This window comes from Tursiops truncatus, chromosome 20, assembly GCF_011762595.2.
Source record: "Tursiops truncatus isolate mTurTru1 chromosome 20, mTurTru1.mat.Y, whole genome shotgun sequence".
Taxonomy (NCBI): Eukaryota; Metazoa; Chordata; class Mammalia; order Artiodactyla; family Delphinidae; genus Tursiops; species Tursiops truncatus.
The window spans coordinates 29177572-29198951 of NC_047053.1; the positions used below are offsets into that span (position 1 = coordinate 29177572).

At 45.7% G+C, this 21380-nt stretch overlaps 1 protein-coding gene across 4 annotated transcripts in view; it reads left to right on the forward strand.

Moving 5' to 3' along the window:
* YPEL2 (yippee like 2) overlaps window positions 1-21380 on the forward strand; it is a 90684-nt gene that overhangs the window by 9573 nt on the left and 59731 nt on the right. For 3 of the 4 annotated variants that reach the window (XR_012328662.1, XM_073797847.1, XM_019945499.3), the window contains exon 2: window positions 11092-11405. Coding sequence is in view for 3 of the 4 variants with exons in the window: in XM_073797847.1 (XP_073653948.1) it covers window positions 11289-11405 (117 nt within the window). In the remaining variant the exon portion in view is untranslated. Of the gene's footprint in view, window positions 1-10501; window positions 10661-11091; window positions 11406-21380 lie in introns of all 4 variants that reach the window. The other variant, XM_073797848.1, reaches the window with a different exon arrangement.

The window sequence follows — 21380 nt, forward strand, 5'->3', positions numbered from 1 at the left end:
AACCTGGAAGGGTTTCTCTAGGGGTCCAGAAGCCGCTGCCAGCCTGGGGAGGGTCCCTCGGGAAGCTGCCCTAGGTGACACACAGAAATGGTGGGAAGGGCCAGGTGAGACAGCATGGGAAATATTTCTGCCGTCAGACAGCAGCTGGGTAAAACCATCAGAGGTTCTTGTGGTGTGGCCCATCAGAGATATGGCTCCACAGTCCTGAGTTGCAGCCTCAGGACTCAGGACTTGCAGCCCAAGTAAGTTTACATCATAAGAGTTTGCTAGTTTCCAAACTTTGTGGAGCATTAATGGCGTGTGAGTCCCATGTAATGCTCAGAATTCAGTATTTTAAATTGTACTGGATAGTGGCAAGTAAGGAGACTAAAAAATATCAGCTTTACAGGGCAGCACGGTGCCAGTGATGGTCATTCAGTTTACTCAGTTAGTTAACATTTATCAAGAATCTCCAATGTGCTGGATACTAGGAGTCCTGGGGAACCAAGGCGGGTAGAGACTGGACTTCTGACTGCAGGAATTTTCCAGTCTGGGAGACACACAACGGTGGTGTGTTAAAGTGCCATTCCAGAGAATAGTTTTTTTCATGCTGGAAGAAGGGGGTCCCCAGGTCTGCTTAGGGTCTTATTTGAGCTGGATATTAAGGGATGAGCAGGCATTTCCCGGGCAGAGAAGACAGGTTAAGGCTTTGCAGGAGGCTGAAATAACTTGAGAAAAGGTGGTGAACGAGCTTGGTCAGCTGGGGAGGCAGGTTTGGAGTGGGGTGGGAAGGTGATGAGAAGATAAGGAGAATTGGGCCCAGGTTCTCGGTGCCACCTAAGGGGTTGGACCTTGTCCTGTAGGCTGCTAGGAAACCACTGGAGGCTTTGAAACATGAGAGAGATGTGATCAGATTGTGCTGTATACATAGAATTCTAGAATGGGCTGGAGAGGTAAGAGCTGAGTCAGGGAGACCAGTTTAGGAGGTTCAGGATGAGAGGGGACGGGGCTCACACAATGTGCTGGCTGTGACTGGGGATGGCAACGGGAGGGGGGATTGAGAGGCACAACCCACTGTCTAGGGGACAGATGGAGTGTGACATAGAAGAGAGAGAATAAAGGGTGTTTCCTGCTTGGGTAGCTGGACCTTCAGGAGGAAGGAACAGAAGGGGAGTGAAGGGGATAGGATCAGGGGGAAGGGAAAAGACGGTGCTGGCTTTGGGAGTTTGAAGTGCCTTCCTAGGAGCCAGAAAGAGGCCCCCTTTAGAAAGGAATCCAGGGTTCAGGAGCAGGGGACAGAGGTGTTTAGAAGACTTGGGTATGGGTGAGAAAGCTGGGGGCGGGAAGCACCTCGGCATATGGTGGAAGAGCAGCCAGGGAGATTCGGGCTCAGTCAGAGACACAGAAGAACCCAGAGAGACAAGATGAGGCCCATAAGGGAGAGTTTCAGAGAAAAAACAGCCCATGAGAGAGCTGAATGCAGCACCAGGGCCAAATAGCGTTAGCATTCAAAAGTATTAGTGTTTGGACTTGGCATGTTGGAGGCTGCCCATATTTTTGTTACTCAAAAGCCTGGTTGTGATAAATGATATCCATGGAGCATTGCCAGAAGGCTCTGTAGCTCTTCCATTCCTCTGGAGAGCTGATATCACTGGATCCAGCCAGACCATCAGGATCTGGGTCCTTGGGCTGCCACGTCCTTGGGCTGCCCTGATTTGACCCCATGTAGAATCCCTTTTACTGAATTGCTCTTTGGTGTTCATTACGCTGGCCGTGTTCATGGAGGGGCCTCTAAGAAAGTCTTGCAAGAGGGTTCCATGGTGGGGAGGGCTGATGTGCGCTGGGGCTCTGTCCGCTGGGTTGTTCATTGTCTCCTGTGACCACCCACAGGGGAAATAAATGTCTCTCAGAAAATCTGTATCCTGAACAACCAAGATGCTTTTATTTCATAGGAAATATAAACCTTATAACTGCTGGTATTTTCTTTCCTGCCTTGGTTACTGGGGAGCTCAAAGCCAAATTTGCAGTTGAAATTCAGTAAATATTAAGCAATTAAATAGTATGCATTTCTGTGTCCTAACCCTCCTTTTGTTCTTTTATTCCTCCTATCGTAATTTCTTAATCTATTTTAATAGTATAGTATTGTTTATGTTTTTGTAAGCCACCTTAAATCCTTTTTGGACCTTGGAGTTGTATAAGAAAAAGAAGAAAGCCATTGATGAACTTTAGCCAAGCGTCCTTGGTAATAAATCTTCGGACACATCATTTTTGGTTGAAATTGTAGAAACAACCCAAAGTGATATCTGATCTCTTCATAGCCAGCTAGCAACAGCTACTTCTATGTAATAACTAGTAAATTACATGCAGGTTTCAGAATGTTCAAGGGGAAGTGCCTCTTCTCTGTGCCATGTTCTAACAGATGTAAGCCTCACATGGGGGCCTCGCAGCCAGAGTGCTGAACTAAGGACCATGTGATAAATATATTGCTTTGCTAACAGATGTTGCAAAGCACCGTCCAGCCATATCCAAGTGGACTCTGCAAGACTGGCAGGTCCTGTGACCTCGCTGAAATCAAGGTCTTAACAGAATAAAGGTGGGTGGATGGGTACTCAGTTCTGGGGCAGGGTTCAGCTGGCAGAGACATCATTACAACATGAAATCAGGACTTCAGGAGCTGAAGGAACCCTAGAGATCATGTAGGATTATCATCTGACAGATAATGCTCCTGAAATCAAGACTAGGCCCTGTATCCAGCATAGAGATGAATGGTTTGTTTTGTTTATGAGAGTGGTTTCTCTTTTTTTTTAATTAATTAATTTATTTTTATTGATTTTTGGCTGTGTTGGGTCTTCGTTGCTGCACGTGGGCTTTCTCTAGTTGTGGCGAGCTGGGGCTACTCTTCGTTGTGGTGTGCGGGCTTCTCTCTTTTTTTTTTTTTAATTTAATTTAATTTATTTTTGGCTGTGTTGGGTCTTTGTTGCTGCTAGGTGCGGCAGCGGGGGCTACTCTTTGTTGCGGTGCGCGGGCTTCTCATTGCGGTGGCTTCCCGGGCTCTAGAGTGCAGGCTCAGTAGTTGTGGCGCACGGGCTTAGTCGCTTCGCGGCATGTGGGATCTTCCTGGACCACGGCTCAAACCCATGTCCCCTGCACTGGCAGGCAGATTCTTAACCACTGTGTCACCAGGGAAGCCCAAGAGTGGTTTCTTGACTATCCAAACTGGTTTTTATTATCAGCTGGATGGACTTGAAGTACCACCTGGGTCCAGAGCTATAAAGTTGTTAACTATGAAGTGATAGCATTGCTTTCCCAGTACGTCTTGCACATCAGATCGTGGCAGTTTTGATAGCGGAGTTTCAGTAAAGTTGTCAGTAGTGGCCTCATCCTGGGATTAGTAGAGTCAGTGCAGACTGCAGAGGTAACTTCCACTTCACTAAGTAGGTGATGGAATGGTCTATTGTTTGGAATGATATTGCAATAATTTCAGATTCCCAGCTAAGCCACCAAAACCTACTAAAACCACAGTATAGCTTTAAGTGGATTAATTTAGGCCTAACCCTCTAGCCACCATGAGTCAACCGGGCAGACAGGAGCACTGCTCATTTGGGTCTTGTGAACAGGAACAGTTCCCACGCTTTTTCTCCCTTCCTGGTAAGGATGATCACAGCTAATCAAGGTTATTGAGTACTAATGATGTGCCAGGTGCTATGCTGAATGCTTCACTTGCCTTATGTCATTTGACGCTTTTGTCTCCTCGATGAAGTAGGCACTGTTATTCCCTTTCAGGCAACTTGCCCAGTGGTGATGAAGCTAGTGAGAAGAACCAAAACAGAATCCAAGTCCATCTGTCTCTAATGCTGTCCTCCTCACCAGTGGACGACACCACCACCCACTTCTCTTTGTGGCAGCCCAGGGAAACTGGGTCTCTATGCTCCCTGGTCTGAGTCCAGGATTCTGATGAGATTAGGAATGGGGAAGGAGGACTACCCTCTTGGGATAGGGGCTTTCCACAGCCATTCTGTCTCTGTTTTTTTCTGTCTCCAGTCCCAGAAATGGCTTACCTATCCCCCTTCCACTGCCACCTATTTATTGCCTCCAATCAGGGCTTCTCTCTTTGCTCCTGGAACAGACTACTCAGTCATGCTCCTACCCTCCTGTCCTTAAAGCCTCTTCAGGCTTTCTAAGAGTTCCTACAATAAGTAAGAGATGGAGAAAGCTGGGAAATGGTTAAGCTTTTACCTCAACAGATATATATATGTGTGTATGTATGTGTATCTATATATATAAATATTTACTATAGTATATTTTAACCTAGACCCTGTGAGTGTGAAAAATGGGCATGGATGCCAATGACAGGCCTTTGATTAACATCCAGGACTTAAAAAACCTTCTGTTGCCTAGAAGAACTGTAGTTACGGGCGTCTCAGCACAGGATCTGAGGGGGCGCTATCGGGGAGAATAGGGTTCCATGGGGCCAGAGTCATTCTGCGTCCTGCTTCGTTACTGGCAGGGGGAAGGGAGGAGCCTCAATCATTTGTGCTACCCACCTGGATGAGTAGACTGGTCTAGTCAGCAGCCCAAGGAGAAGCAGGGGTAGTTCAGTCCAGCAGTGGCCGCTACTGTGTGCTCTGTGCTGCCGAGTTCAGGGGGTACAGAAACAACTAAAATGTGGTCCCTACTCTTGGCACTTACCTCTAGCAGAGGATACAGAGGCAGAAGAGAATAATTTCAGTTTCAACAGGGTAAATGTTAAGATGGAGGTGAGCACAGAGGATGGGTCAATAAGTCCAATGCTGAGGGGATATTTGAGCTGAGTCTTAATGGACAAGTAAGGGCCTGGTGAGAAGGTGGGAAGGATATGTCAGATGGAGGGAATGGCATCAACAAAACCACGAAAGGGTGAAATGCAGGTGTGGTGTATTCGGGGGAACTACAGAGAATTTGGTTGGCAAATCTGAACACTTAGGAGACTGTTCCTGACACACAATAGACCCTTAAACATCAGTTCAAAAGATGGAGTATACAGAGTATGAGAGGTGAGTCTCTCATGGACGCCATTCATGCATGTCAATGGTTGTCAGCAATAATACACACTTGGAATTTATTGGGTGCTTACTACATGCCAGGTGCATATGCTGAGTACTGTATGTGTATTAGCTTAGTTAATTCTCACAAGAGCCTTATGAGGTCAATATTAGTGTTCCTAGGTTTTGATGAGAAGAGCAAGGTCCAGAGAGGTTAAGTAAGTTGTTCAAGGTCACACGGCTAGAAAATTATAGAACTGAGATTTGAAACCCTCGGAGTCTGATTTCAGAACCTGTCTTTTTAAAAAAATTGAGTTATAATTAACGTACAATATGATATTCATTTTCTGTGTACAACATAGTGATTCAATATGTTTATACATTATGAAATGATCACCACAATAAGACCTGTTACCATCCGTCATCATCTGTCGCCATACAAAGTAATTACGGTATTGTTGACTATATTCCCTATGTGTACATTTCATCCTCATGACATTTATTTTATAGCTGGAAGTTTGTACCTCACCTATTTCATTTGTCCCCCCACTCCTCTCCTCTCTGGCAACCACCAGTTTGTTCTCTGTATCTACGACTCTGTTTTATTATGTTGGTTTATTTGCTTTGTATTTTAGACATGTAAGTGAAATCATATGGTATTTGTTTTTCTCTGACTTATTTTACTTTGCACAATACCCTCCAGGTCCAACCGTGTAGCTGCAGATGGCAAGATTTCATTTGTTTCTATGGCTGAGTAATATTCCATTTTATATATATATATACACACACATACACTGCATTCCTATTCATCTATCAATGGACACGTACATTGCTTCCATGTCTTGGCTATTGTAAATAGTGTTGCAATGAACATAGAGGTGCATAGATCTTTTTGAATTAGTGTTTTTGTTTTCTTCAGTTAAATATCCAGAACCCATCTGCTTACCCACTGTCCCGTATTGCCTTTCTGAAGGACATGAAAGTGATGACATGGTGAGATCTGCTTTTTTTTTTTCTTTTCCTCCTCCTTTAGTTCTTTCTTTCTTTCTTTTTAACGTTTTTATTGGAGTATAATTGCTTTACAATGGTGTGTTAGTTTCTGCTTTATAACAAAGTGAATCAGCCATACATATACATATATCCCCCTAACTCCTCCCTCTTGCATCTCCCTCCCACCCTCCCTATCCCACCCCTCTAGGTGGTCACAAAACACCAAGCTGATCTCCCTGTGCTATGCAGTCTGCGTCTTTATTCCTGTCCTGCCCCTAGGTTCTTCACAACCATTATTTTTCCTTTTTTTTTTAGATTCCATATATATGTGTTAGCATACAGTATTTGTTTTTCTCTTTCTGACTTACTTCACTCTGTATGACAGACTCTAGGGCATCCACCTCACTACAAATAACTCAATTTCATTTCTTTTTATGGCCGAGTAACATTCCATTGTATATATGTGCCACATCTTCTTTATCCATTCATCTGTTGATGGACACTTAGGTTGCTTCCATGTCCTGGCTATTGTAAATAGAGCTGCAATGAACATTGTGGTACATGACTCTTTTTGAATTATGGTTTTCTCAGGGTGTATTCCCAGTAGTGGGATTACTGGGTCATATGGTAGTTCTATTTTTAGTTCTTTAAGGAACCTCCATACTGTTCTCCATAGTGGCTGTATCAATTTACATCCCACCAACAGTGTATGAGGCTTCCCTTTTCTCCACACCCTCTCCAGCATTATTGTTTGTGAGATCTGCTTTTTAAATGCATAACACCGGCTGAAATGCAGAGGGTGGATTTAAGGGGGAAAGGAGGCTCAGGGGCCTGCCAGGGCTGTGTGAATCAGAGATGCTGTGTTCCTGGCAGTGCTTTTAGGGCCTTTGGGAGCATGGCCACTGGGGAAACCGCCTCTTAGGGGGATACTCCTATGGTTCCTCCAGGGTCATCATCACCTTGTCTTACCTCGAGAAGAGAATTCTAGGTTTAGAGAAACGTCATCCCAGTAGTACCATCTACCTTGCTTGAAGACAAGCTAGAGAGTCCTAATGGAAGTGGCAGGAAAACTATGTATGTCTCTGAACTCTTCGGCCTCCTTTTTCTTTTTCTTCTCTTTTTAAGTAGCAACATATATTTTTAAAAATTCATTAACCACTAAAAATAATAATAGCTACAATTTTGGTGTGTTTTGTGTGCCAGCACTGTGTATGTACTTACGTCAGTCTCATTTAATCCTCATGACCCTGTGTATGTTGGTCTTCTTAGAATTGGGGAAGCTGAGGGTCAGAGTGGTTGAATAACTTGCCAAAGTCACTCATTTAGAACGGAGTAGAGCTGGCTTCTGATTCCAGAGCCCACTTCTTTTCCAGACAGTCTTTACCTACCCTCCTCCAATACACCCCACAAAAACAGCAACGCTGAGGCACATCTAGGGGTGGTCCTGTCCTGTGGCTGGAGGTGTCACTTCCCCTGGCAAGTTCTGCCTTCTCGGTTTCTGTGGCTCTGTGTGTGGCGGTACAATCTTGTTCCCACATCATTTTTCCAGTTCCTTCCCGACTTATCTGAGGAATTCATACCTCCTACCCCTCCATCCTGGGGACACTCAGAAAGTTCTGTTTTGAGTTCCACCTGCAATTGTGGCTCCTTGTGGAAAAGGCCAGTCCGTGAGGTGGGACGGCCAGGTTTGCTGTGTGCTCCCTATGCGTTTGGCTCTCAGAGTGGTGTACCTAAGGTCTTTGTTTTTAATCATAATAGTTCACATCTTTGCTTTCCGTGCTGCCCAGCGGGAGCCAGCTGGAGGTGGTAGCAAATCTTCCTTTAATTTCCACTGTGATGGATTATTACTTCATTTAAAATGGTGTTTAATTTGTACACGTGCCCTGAGGCTTTAAAAAAGCGAACTCATTTGATTATTGTTGGAAATCAGTTTAGACTCCACAGTATGTTCAGCGGGTTGGACTCATGAAGCCCCATGGAGCCTGTGGCCCCATTAACAGGTACCAGAGTCCAAAAATTAAAATGTGGTGAGTTCTACAGCCCCATACCCTTAATTTCTTCCATAAAAAAAACCCAAACAAACATCTGTTTCATCTTCCTTCCTAAAAACTGACTTCTGTTTTACTTCCTTTTTAAAAACAGACTTCTTTTTAAAGCAGCTTTTAATATTTTCCCTTAAGAGGGAAGAAGACAGTAATAGGTGATTATTTTTTGGCCCCTAGCTCTCACGTTTTTTCTCATTCATCCCGTTCTCTCCTTTATTCTCAGGCACGAGGACCCCCTCTTGATTCTCCTTCACTTTGCTTTCCACTTTCCTTCTCTCATTCCTTCTTCTTTTTTTTTTTTTTTTGTGGTACGCGGGCCTCTCACTGTTGTGGCCCCTCCCGTTGCGGAGCACAGGCTCCGGACGCGCAGGCTCAGCGGCCATGGCTCACGGGCCCAGCCGTTCCGCGGTATGTGGGACCTTCCCGGACCGGGGCACGAACCCCTGTCCCCTGCATCGGCAGGCGGACTCTCAACCACTGCGCCACCAGGGAAGCCCTCTCATTCCTTCTTGATTGCCCTGTACCAGTGGGACAAGATTCATATTTCAGCAAGCCACTTTTTCTTTTCTTCCTTCTTGTGTAAGGACTCACTTTTCTGGGTGCCTGTCAATCCCTAGCAAAGAGTGAGAGGACCAGAATGACCATAGGGCAAGGTCCAAGGCCTGCAGCCTAGGCTCTCTGGGGCTTTTCCAACACCAGGCAGCCTGGGATGTTGCTTGCATGGCCTCTTTTTAAGTTCTGGGCTGTGGTGTGCAATGAATGTGTTTGTATGTGACATACTCACATTTAATGCAGACTGTGAATGCTGATTTCTCCAAAGGTAGCCATGAATAAGTTTTGAGATTCACATTTGAAGCTGAGCATAAACCGGCAGAAACCCCTGCCGGTGAACTTTTTTTGGGTTTCCTACAGAAGAGAAGTGAGAAAAGAAATAATTCTACTCTGGGGAAAGGCATAATTTAGAAGCCGTCAGCATGTGTAAGAAAACAGACTCTGTGGCTGCTCTGTAAACCCAGACTGGCAGCCAGGGCTCATTGTTTCCTTTCCTTCCTTCAGCGTTTGTATAAGGCGAATGGGGCCAGCGCCTCTCCAGCTCCCCACCGGGCAGCTGAGGCTGTGGACTTCAGAAGCGGCTGGCCTGGGGCAAGCCTCCCGCTTGCTTCCCCTGCCTCCGTCTTTCCTGTTTCTTACCCCCTGACCTATCACCCCTTCCTTTCCTGGAAATACTGTCCTTCCTGAGAGTGGAACAGGAGTATTGGAAGGTTCAAGGATATTTCAGGAAACCCCAAGTGGGGTATTTAGCTCTTTCTACCACCTCTTCCACTTCAACACCCAACAACATTGGTCTACCATGGGCTTTCGTTTTGACCACTCACCTTCCACTTCCACTTCCACTTCCACTATGCCTGGGTGAGACGCAGGGGTTCTGATCCAAGGGGTCGTGTTATCTCTTGTTATGGCCAGGCCTACCTCCGAGGCAAAGCTGGGGAGGTTAATTCTCACCCCCATATTCTTGAAGTATTTCTGTGATGTTCAGTTTAATCTGATTACTCATCTTTAAAATTAGCGGTGGGAGACCGAGCAGGGGAGACATTATGCCTGGGCCCCTGTAGGTCTGAATCCCTTCAACAGTTGGACATCTTGTGTAATTGGTCACCGTGGGTGTGGAGCTTGCTTGGCTCAGCTCCTCAAGGGACATGCAGGGTAAAGGATAGTGACCCCTGCTGTCCTGCAGCCTAGTGCTGGCCGGTGGTGTTGGCCACTCAGGAAGCTCTGTGGAGGCCCAGGGGTATAGTGGCCTTCGGTGACATTATGGTGGGAAGGATGTCGGGGAAGAGGGCAGCTTCCCTGCTGAAGATTCGGTTCCAGTGAGGTTCAGAGGAAAAAAAGGACTATGATCTGTGGGCCTTCTCCAAACATCCAGATGGGCCCCAGGCATAGTCCAGCAAGGAAGATCTGATTCTGTTTGTCTTCCTCCTGTCTCTCTAAATAATTTTATCTTCAAAGCATGACGCAGGCGTTCATTAACACTCTGGCTCTCCTGGGAGGTAGGCAAGTGAGAACACCACCCCCGTCAGTGAAGCCCAGGGAGTAGGTAGGTCCAGGAGCCTCAGGTACGTGAGCCACAGAGAAACGGAGCGGATCTCAGACCTCGGGGTTTTGCCCTCAGACCTTTACTCGGACATACCCTAGGCGGCCCTAGGAGCCACCCCTCTATCTCAGTTTCCTTCTTTCCCATTAGAAGAAAAAAGCTGAGGCTGTGGAAGGAAAAATGCTGGGTACTGTGGGATGAGTAATGGAAAATTTGAGAGTTGAAGAGAAATTCTGGTCAGATTCACTGTCGTCGTGAATTTTAGATGCAGGATCCTGATTATGCCGTTAGTTTCATTAATTTACTTGCTTTAAAAAAATGTGCTGAGCCTCTACTTCTGGGCAAGGTATTACAAACAGAATCACTTCTCCTAGAAGTACTGGCTAGCCGCGAGGGATCCTGCTGGCTGGGAACTTGATCCTTTGTATCCCATGCTTGGTTCATAAGCAAAAGATGTTGGCTCATAAGCAAAAGATGTTGCCTCTTCAGATGGCGGTTACAAGTGCTGGAGGACTCCTGGCATCTGGAAATGGGTGAGAAATCCACTTGTGACTGTTGATGTAGCAAATCTCTAGAGACTAAACTTTTTAAGCCATTTATCTTGGTTGGATCAGGAGATCCTTAGGAGTCCTCTCCTTGGGGTTGGAGGTAGCATATCTTTAAGCCTGGCCTTTTCTAGGGCTCCCTAGGAATGGTGATCATGCCGGTTTGCTAGATGTTGGTAGGGTAACTCCTGAGAGCCCTGAGTTGATACTGAACCTCCGACTCTAGAATTGCAGCAATGTTGGGATCTCCATTGGTTTCTTTCTTATTCATGGGGCATCTTGGCACAGTGTAAGAACAGAGGAGGGGGGTCATTTTATCCTGTAAATGTTGCCCTCTCTCGGGTGGCAGTTGGACTCTACTGGCTTTGCAGGAAGCCCAGCCCCATCAGCTAATGATATTCCTTATCTTGGCACTGCAGGCTGCTGAGAACCAGCCCTAGACCTCTGCTTGAGGGTCCTTCCTCTGAAGACATCACCAGTGTGTGGAGCCCGCCCCACACCCACCCCCTGCCAAACCACGGCCTTTACCTGTGTCTTCCGGTGTTTCCCGTGCGACCCATCCTGTGGGAGTGCCTCGTGGGCCGCCCCAGAGTTCACCCCACACTCAGCAGCGCCAATGGTGAAGATGACAAGATCCAAGACTTTCCAGGCATATCTGCCCTCTTGCCACCGGACCTACAGCTGCATTCACTGCAGAGCCCACTTGGCCAATCATGATGAACTTATTTCCAAGGTACATGTTCCCTGCAGGCCTTCCTTGCCTACCTTGGGGGAGGGCACTTCTGGCTCCTAGGTTTGCAGACGTTTATGAGCTCTGCCAAAGGGCCCGGAACATTTGTATTCCTTCTTTTGTCCAGGGAGGGCTGACCCAAATGGCTGTCTCACTCAGCTGAGAAATAACTCGGAGTTAGGGGGAGAGTGTACTCGTTTAATCTGTAACTTTGGAAAGTAAATGTCATCCCTGTTGAGTCTGTGGGGGCTGGGGGCTCGCGAGCCGGAGGGGAGAGGGGCTAAAGGGATTGGAGCCTTGCGCTCTGCTTGCCTGGGCTGTGTTGGCAGGTGCATGCGGTGTAGGGTGCTGCCTGCCTAGAAAGGAGTTCTGAGAAAGGTGGTCTCTTGTAGGAGAGGTTAATGGCTGAAATGAGAGAGGGGAATATTGCTTTTTAAGCCCCTAGGGAAGGTTACCAGATGATTTAGTTACTAAAATGGGTGGCCTTTGGAGGACCAAAAGTGGCTTGGTGAAGAGCTGACCCACTGGCTTGTCGGGACCTTTCGGGCTTCTACGTGAGGTGAAATGGCATGACGTTTGGTCACAATCAGAAGAAAGAGTGGAACCCCATTTTCCCTGAGGAGCCTTGGCACCTGCTTCCTGAAGTTGGGGTGGGGGGATTATTAACAAATAAGTAAACCTAATGTCCCGTTGAGCAGTCCAGACACTGGCTCCTTCAGGCAGCGTTCAGAGGGGAGCTGCTCCCTCCTGGCCCCAAGCTTCTTGCCAAGGGAGGAGAAACAGCTTTAGTAGGCTGCAGGAAAAGGAGAAAGAGCCCGTGGGGGACTTTTCGCTTTAAAAAGCATCCTTCTTCAGAACCTGGACTTCATGCCATTAAAGTAAAAAAAAAAAAAAAAAAAAAAAAAAAAAATTTATGCGGACTCAGACAAAGTTTAAAAACAAAAAAATTTAGTGTTCTTGATCTGTTTACAAGAACTGCTAGAAAAGGTGGCATCACTTTCCCTGCCTCTGGCTCGGTAGCCCTGGGCAGAGCCGGAGGAAGGATCAGCAGTTACAGAACAGCCCTGTCCAGCTGGCTGATCTGACAGGAAGTGGAGAAGCTGCTTGAACAACCACGTCTGTTAGTGGGGATTCTCAAATCAGGACTGCAGATGGAAGAACTCCTCCTTCTAGGCCTCTTCTAGGGTCTAGGGTTACCAAAAGGCTTGAACCCTGCAGCCCTCAGAGTCCTGGTCTCTGGCCCACTTTCCCTTCTCTAGGTTTCTGCTAATTACTCTCCTCTATGCTATTTGTGTTCCAGCCAGCCTATAGCTTCCTTCTCTGTCAGCTAACTCATCTTGTCTCAGATTCCTCTTGGACCTTTGGGGAACCCCTGGAGCCTGGAAGTTTGGATGTGGGGAGGCTATGTCAGTGAGAGGAGAGGGGAGTCAGTCCTCTTCACTTTGGAAGCTTGGAGGGAAAATATGAGTTGTCCTACTTCTGGAAATCTCCAGAGGAGTAGAAGCCAAGACATCTTTTTAATATACAGAAGTACTGTGGGGACTTCCCTGGTGGTGCAGTGGTTAAGAATCTGCCTGCCAATGCAGGGGACATGGGTTCGAGCCCTGGTCCGGGAAGATCCCACATGCCACGGAGCAACTAAGCCCTTGAGCCACAACTACTGAGCCTGCACTCTAGAGCTCACGAGCCACAGCTACTGAGCCCACGTGCCACAACTACTGAAGCCCACGCATCTAGAGCCCATGCTGCACAACAAGAGAAGCCACCACAATGAGAAGCCCGTGCACTGCAATGAAGAGTAGCCCCCGCTCGCCGCAACTAGAGAGAAAGCCCGCACACAGCAACGAAGACCCAATGCAGCTAAAAATAAATAACTAAATTTATTAAAAGAAAAAAAAAGAAGTACTGTGTATCGTAAGAAGTGGAGGTAACCGTAAACTGTATTTAAGCACCTTCTGTGTGCTAAAAACTGCTACTTAACACTTTATAAATATTATCTCACTTAACCCTCATAAGAAGCCTTTAAGGTAGGTGATGTTAGTCATATATTATATGGATGGAGAAGCTGAGACTCATAGAAGTTGTCTAAGAACTCAGGTCTTGAGTTCTCAAAGAAGAGAGAGCAATTACTTTGAGCGTGTTCAAGAATAATTTCTGGAAGAGGTGGTATTTGAGCTGGGCCTTGTGAAATGGTCAGAAGGGAGTATGCGGGGATGACAGTGGCCTTCAGAGTTGATGTCTTACCTCTTTGGCTGGTACATAGGGCCTTGGATGATCTGGCAGAGCCTAGCTTTTGAGTTAGGGTCCCTGCTGCTTCCTTGATTTATGTTCCAACCACTTGGAACTAAGCAACATTTCCCTGAATATGAAGATGGGGGTGTTTCGGGCCTCTGTGCTTCAGCCAAAAGCATCCGTTTTTCTTTACCTCCTTCCTCTCTCACAGGAGCTCTTACACATCCTTTTCCTCCTGGGGCCATGTCCTATTAGCTTTGTATCTCTGGGTCAGAATCTGACCCATAGCAAGAACTCAATAAATGGTCAGATAAACAGATGGATGGCTCTTGAGCCTTGGGAGAAGACGAGTGATGAGCAAAGAAGACTGTTGGCCTCATGTCCTCCTTTCTGCCCCTTTTGGGGCAGAAAGGCTCCTTCACAAGTCCAGGCCAAAGTCAGCACAGGCTGCAGTTTCATTGGCTACAACCCGTGCACAGATGGGGTGCATTAGAGCTTGATGATTAAAGAGTTGTGTTAAATGCCTGACGGTGGGGAGAGAGTGAGGGAACTGTGGCTGGCATTGCACAAAGATTCCTTTATTTCATTCCACAGCCACCCCCGGCGTTAAATAATCTATAGATTCTTATGCAGGTCCACTTAATGGAAAGATCACTGCCCCAGCCCCCTCCTTGGAAAATGGGCCTTTCATTTTGTTCCTCTCTTCCATTTAAGAAAGTTCAGGGAGAGAATGTTTCTCCTGTTCTCCCCTCTTGACATAATCTCCTATGCGGTTTCAGAATCCACCCAGTGGGAGTTAGGAGCTGGGAAGCAGCTAACTGGAGCAGCAGTGTAATTAAATGATACTTTGTACTTGTAACAGAGCCTTTCATCTGGAAGCTTGACATTCCATTGTTTGTTGTTTTTTTTTTTAAAAGAAGTGAGTCTGCCTTCATTATGGAGAAGCCAACACAAAGGTCCAGAGAACTAAAGCTCAGAGCACGTGGCTAGCAGAGAACTGGGAACAGAATCAGGACTTCGGGCTCCCGTCTTATCAGCATGGCTAAGCTGCCGTGGAAATGTGTAGTTGTCAAGTTTTAAACAGTTAGGGTCTGTACTGATGTGGTGGAAAGACTCCTGCACTAGGCCCTTCTGTCTTCCCAGCTTGCTTCAGATTCCTAGAGGCCTGGAATCAGCTGTCCAACCTCTGAGTCTCAGCTTCTCACTAATAAAATGAGTTAAATAATATTTGCTGTGTCTAATGGCTAGTAGTTAGCACTCGTGTGCTTACTGTGTGCCACGGCCGGAACAGTCCTAGGAGGTAGCCCTACCTTATTTGAGAGTGGGGGCAGTAGGCTTACCTCATTGGGTTGTTAGGAGGCTGGATGAGATCATCGATGTGTGGGTGGCTTGCAAATCACAAAGCTCTATGCAAACGTAAAGTAGTCCCTTTGCTTCTCTTGGCCTTGATGTCCAAAAAAAAAAAAAACAAAAACAAAGCAAGGAGGTGGGGTGGAGGGATTGTTACTGCCTAAGCAACTTTACTTTAGCCAAGATAGTTTCACTTTAGAACCTGGAGCACAGGAGTTGGATTTGAGAGAATAAGGCAATGGAAGAGAAGGACAGCCAAGTTGTGTGTGTTGGCAGAAAGGTAAGAGCATTTGCTCTGTAGGACGCTGGGGGGTGCGGGGCGTTGGGGGTGCTTTTTGAATCGATGACAGAACTATCTAGGGAATGTGCTGAGGCCTCCTACAATTTCTTTCTTCGGGGGTGCTGTGGTCTAAATGCTGAAGTGTTTGCATGCAGAGGTATTTTGAGTTGGCACGAGGAATTGCTCACGCTGTTGTTTCTCACTTAATGGTACAAGTCACAGTATAAAAATATACTTTGGTTATAAAATAATAATAGTTTCAATTGGAACAGTTGCCCCCAGTGAAAACAATCTAATGCTCATTTCAGTGGATACTATCTATTATGGAAACCTGGATCTTTGCAAGACTTTCCATAAAAATTATCTGTAGTCAGTCCATCCCTTGCCTCCCTCCTGCTAGCCCTTCAGTGGTGTTGCAAGTAGGCCATTTAAGAATGGTGAATTGGATTAATCTATCATGAACCCACTTTGGGGACGGTGGCTTCATTCCAAGACACAGGTTGCACTAAGTGCCCTGGGTCCTTAGAGGGAAGGTGTTGGAGGCTGTGGAGTGGGCAACTCAGTGACAGCCTGGGGTTACACAGCCTCAGGGCCGGGCTTCTCTGCCTCACACCCCTCAGCTGCTGTCTGTGTGAGGAGCTGGGCCTCCTTCTGAGGCTGCAGTCTAATTAGGAGGCAGGTTCTTTTTGTTCCCTGTGGGGTTCCATTGGGCTCACAGTGGTGACATTTTGGTTTTTCCTTCCTGCCTAGACATAAGCTGCAGCATAGCTTTGAGAAAAGTGTCAGGGAGGAAGATGCTGTGAAGCCTGAAGACTTGTATTGATCTGGTGGCTGCTGAGAGGCCCACTCTGCCCTCGGCCTCCCACCTCTGCTTCTGAGCACTAGCATTCTACACCAGTGACTCTCAAAAAGTCTTGTACCCCAACACAGTGACTTAGAGGTTGTGGGCAAAGAGGGAGTATTGTCCCATCCTGTCAACTCTACGTTTCAGGTATTTGTTTCTCTTAATCCCCACTACCCACCAGCTTGTCTTTAATGTGCAATAAAACTAACTTTCCAAAATATTAATGCAGTTATTTGTGTCCTGAAAAAACTTCATGTAAAAAATAAATACAGGAACAGAACTTCTAAAAATCTATTCATTTCTTTTCCTCTAGGTGCCCGGGAAAATGTTACAGTGAGCATCAGATTGTATTAGTTGTGTTAGTGACCTCTGTGTCCCATTAAAAGGCATAATTCCTAAAGAACATATACAATAAGATATGGCTTTTGAAGATAATTCTGTGAGGTTATCTGTGTTGCAAAATATATGTCATATTGTAGTTTTATTAATTGAGAGGTTTTGGTATCCAGTGGATGACAATTATTTTTACAAAAACCATAATTCAGTAAAATTAGTTTTTCTATTCTAGCAGGAGAGGGAAAAAAGCCAGATTGCATGTAAACCTATAAATGTCTGTCTCATTATAAGTGCCCATTTTTTTGTTTCCAAAATAGTGGAAACCTAGGGCCAGAGTGATTGTTAGGTTTTAAGAAACAAAAGGTTGAGAACAATCACCGTTGCAGGACCCATACCATATAGCGGCACCTTTGCTTCTTTTGCAATGTTTGCAAGACACTGTTATGTGTTTGTCAGTTTCCTAAAGAGCATTTCTGAGGTGCAGTAAAGGCAGAATTAATAAATTATGGAAGAGTTCCAACATACACCAATAAGCCCAGTTTAAAAACACATTCAATCAATTTAGCTTTTGTAAAGAAAATCACATATCCAACCTAAAACTACTTACTTCTTTCCCTCAGCTATTTGATCTTTGAAAGCCCTAATCTCCTACTAATGAAGTGTTAGTTCTGGAGGGGTACAGATAAGCTATCTGTCGACCACCCAGGAAGGGTGACAGGTGAACCACGTCTACAGCAAATCTCCAAAGGAATGTGGTTAGATTACAGTGTTTCTTGGTGAAAAGAAACTATTTAGAGTTTGTAAGATAGAACATCTTATGGTATCTTCTCCTCATGGGCGCAGAGATTGAATCAAGTCAGGGTGAGATAAATCATAAATTAGGCTGGTACAATTTGTACAGCATAAGTGTTCAAAGTTGGGACCACCTTAACTGGATCTCAGAGGCCTCTGGTACATGTGGGTGATGGCAGTGGGGACTGTGCCTATAACTTGCTCTTTTGTCTCATTGGCTCTGTTTTATTATTGCACGAATACAAAATATGTAATGGGGTGGGGTGCACTGTACTAGATATGATACTACCCTCGAGGATTTTACCCTCAAGAACTTTCACTCTAGTCTGGGGAGATAAAAGGTTCATAAGTCATCCCTTTTTTTTCCCTTAGAACAATTTAACACAAAATATACACATGTATAGCTCCTGAGATGTTACAACAAATTTAAAATATGTAGATCAACATGATCCAAATCGTTTCCAAGACACCGTTATGGTGGTTCAACAACCATTTTTTTTTTTTTTTTTTTTTTTTTATTCAGTACGTGGGCCTCTCACTGTTGTGGCCTCTCCCGTTGCGGAGCACAGGCTCTGGACGCGCAGGCTCAGCGGCCATGGCTCATGGGCCCAGCCGCTCCGCGGCATGTGGCATCTTCCCGGACCGGGGCACAAACCCGTGTCCCCTGCATCGGCAGGCGGACTCTCAACCACTGCGCCACCAGGGAAGCTCCCAACAACCATTTTATAGTGTATACTGAATGGATGTCCACATCATGCCACAAAACCCTACTCTTTGTTTCCAAATTTGAAAGCTAGTCCTCCAGAGCAGGGGGCCAGTCAGCCTCTATAGACACAACATCCAGCTCAGGAATGTCTGCAGTCACATTAATCAGAGTCAGTGTTCAGCCTGGTTCTTCCAAAGCCTCCGTGTACAAACTCTTTATTGTAGGTTCCAACTTGAATCTTTAGATAGAGGCAAAAACGATGCCCATCCACATAGCATGTCTCCATAGAGTGAATGGTGTGAGTTCTCACAGCTAAGGGCCTCTGATAAAGGACCCGTAAAGGTGTTTTCTGGGCGCTCTCCAAGTCCCATCTGGTTGTGGTTCCTTATTTATACGTTTAGTTGTAGAAGATCCTTTCTGCTAGTCTTCAGGTCATTCCCCAGGTCATTGTAGCTGCTCTATAAATAGTTGTAATTTAGGTGTGCCCATGGGAGGAGGTGAGCTCAGGGTCTTCCTACCCCACTGTCTTGGCCCCTCCCCCATAAGTTGTCCCTTCTTGAAGTTTGTATGGTCAACCCTCTGTATCCACAGTTCCACATCTGGGGATTCAACCAACAGTGGATCAAAAATAATTCAGGGGCTTCCCTGGTGGCGCAGTGGTTGAGAGTCCGCCTGCCAATGCAGGGGACACGGGTTCGTGCCCCGGTCCGGGAAGATCCCACATGCCGCGGAGCAGCTGGGCCTGTGAGCCATGGCCGCTGAGCCTGCGCGTCCGGAGCCTGTGCTCCGCAGCGGGAGAGGCCACGACAGTGAGAGGCCCGCGTACCACAAAAAAAAAAAAAAATTCAGGAAAAAAATTCCAGAAAGTTCCAAAAAGCAAAACTTGAATTTGCTGCATGCATGCTGGCAACTATTTACGTAGCGTTTACATTGTATTAGGTGTTATAAATAACCTAGAGGTAATTTAAAGTATAGTAGTTTATATGCAAATACCATGTCATTTTATATAAGGGACTTGAGCATCCTTGAATTTCAGTATCTGAGGTGGGTTCTGGGACCAGTCCCCTGTGGACACAGTGGGATGACTGTCCTTCACCTTATGGTTTTTTTATGTGGTCTCTCTCTTTTTTTTTTGGCCACACTGCGCGGCTTGTGGGATCTTAGGTCCCCAACCAGGGATTGAACCCGGGCCCTGGCAATGAAAGCACCGAGTCCTAACCACTGGATGGCCAGGAAATTCCCCACCTTATGTTTATCTTAAACCATTTATCACAGTATAACGATGAATGTCTCCCATTAGTCTGTGAACTACTTGTGGAGATAATTGTGACGTCATCTTTGTGCCTCTAGCACCCAGCACAGCTCCTAAAGACTGGTAAATTTTCAATGAATATCTGAGCAAACAACTGTTAGTTCTCTAAGATAGAGACAGAATAAGGGGCTCTTAATCTGGGGTCCATGGGCTGGCTTCAAGGGATTTCTGAAATTGTATGTTTAATTCTATGTGTATGTATATTTTTCTAGGGAGGGTTCCATAGCTTTCATTAGGTTCTCAAAGGATTGTTGATCAAAAAAACCCCCTTAAGATCCATCTGTCTAGAAACAGAAGTTCTGGGAAGACTTGGTAGAAGTGACACTGAGATGTACCTTGAGGCAAGAACCTAGACGTGTGGAAATGGATGGGGAGGGACTGGTAAAAGGAGCATCACGAACAAAGAAGTAGAGGCCAGGAGTGTGTGGGGAGGAGCCATTCTTTTGGGCAACATTGAGAGCTGTGCGAAAACGGATTGAAAGAGTAGGCTGACGCCAGGTTGTTGGGAGAATAGAAGTTCGGACTTTATTTTGCTGGCAGTTGGGCGCCACTGAAGACTTCTTTTTTTTTTTTTTTTAATTAATTAGGTTGCGCTGGGTCTTAGTTGCAGCAGGCGGGCTCCTTAGTTGCGGCTCACCAGCTCCTTAGTTGTGACATGCAAACTCTTAGTTGTGGCATGCATCTGGGATCTAGTTCCCTGACCAGGGATCGAACCTGGGCCCCCTGCATTGGGAGTGCGCAGTCTTAACCACTGCACCATCAGGGAAGTCCCATCACTGAAGACTTTTGAGCAAGTAATGACATGACCAGAGCTTTGCTTTTAGATGGCAGGTGTCGTGGTATCCTAGGTGAACTGCTTAAGAAGAGACTAGAATTGGGGAAACGAGTGTATATGCACCTCAGTGGTCTGCAGGTGGTCCAGGCACATGGTGGTCATTCAGTACATACTTGTTGATCACCACTTGGGAAAGAACTACAAGCATTCTAGGGCTTAGAAAAATTCTCTCCATCATTTATAGCCATGAACAAGAGGAATTGAGTTCAGGAAGTCACACTCTTTGGTTGGGAGGCAGACCTGTCCTACAGTCTGTGAAAATTGATGATCTGGGTGGGCATAAGTAGAATTGTTCACCAATTTATTACCAAAGGAACTGCTAGGGACCAAGTCAAGTGAATCATCTGTGTTTTTTGCTGTGGACTGCAGGCAGCTGGAGCACAAATCTGCTCAAATGTGGTCCTTTCTATGTGGTTGCTTTAAATACCAAAAGGAAATGTTGACTTGAGCTATGAGGCATACCCTGAAAATTAATTCTGTGGTTTGCAAATGCCTGTAAGATTCCAGTCCTAAGATTGGTTTGTATGTTCGTGCCTCAGCATTCAGCAAGGACGCTGGTGATTGCAAGCCTGTGTTTCTCGTGAAAATCCGGACTCTTTTCAGCAGGGTGTTCTCCCTGGGAAGCAAGGAGTAGATGCAGAACCCCTGCCCCTGTGTTTTCATTTGAGCACCAGCACTCCCTAGGTCTCTGGAATGGTAAAGCTGGACCATTGCTTCTTTGGCTGTTTGTATTTTGGGGTCTGACTGGAATCTACCATTATACACTAATTGTTCAGTTCAATAATATATATATATTTTGTATTTTAAGGATATACATTAAATTTTTATTATGAAATATACAGAAAAAGATGCATAGAACACAAATGTATGGCTTAAAGAATTGCTCATCTAACCACTACCCAGTTCAAGTAACTGAGTGTAGATCATTGACAGAACTCTAAAAGCCAACAGTTATTCTCAACCTTCCCCTTGAATGTTACCATTATCCTGATTTGTGTAGGAATTTCCTCCTTTCTCTTCATATTTTAACCACCAAGGTGTATATTCAGTACTTGAACATTTAGATTTGCCTGTTTCTGAAATGTACATAAATAAAATTTCTCTGTATAAATCTTTCATGTCTTCCTTCCTTTGCTCAATATTACATTTTAAAGATTTATTCATCTTGTTATGTGTAGCTACAGCTTTTGGTTGTTGGTGGCGATTCTGTATAGAGTTCAATAATATTTTTTGTGTTTCAAACAACATGCCAGGCCTAGGCTGGGTGCTAGGGATAGAGAGAAGCCAACAG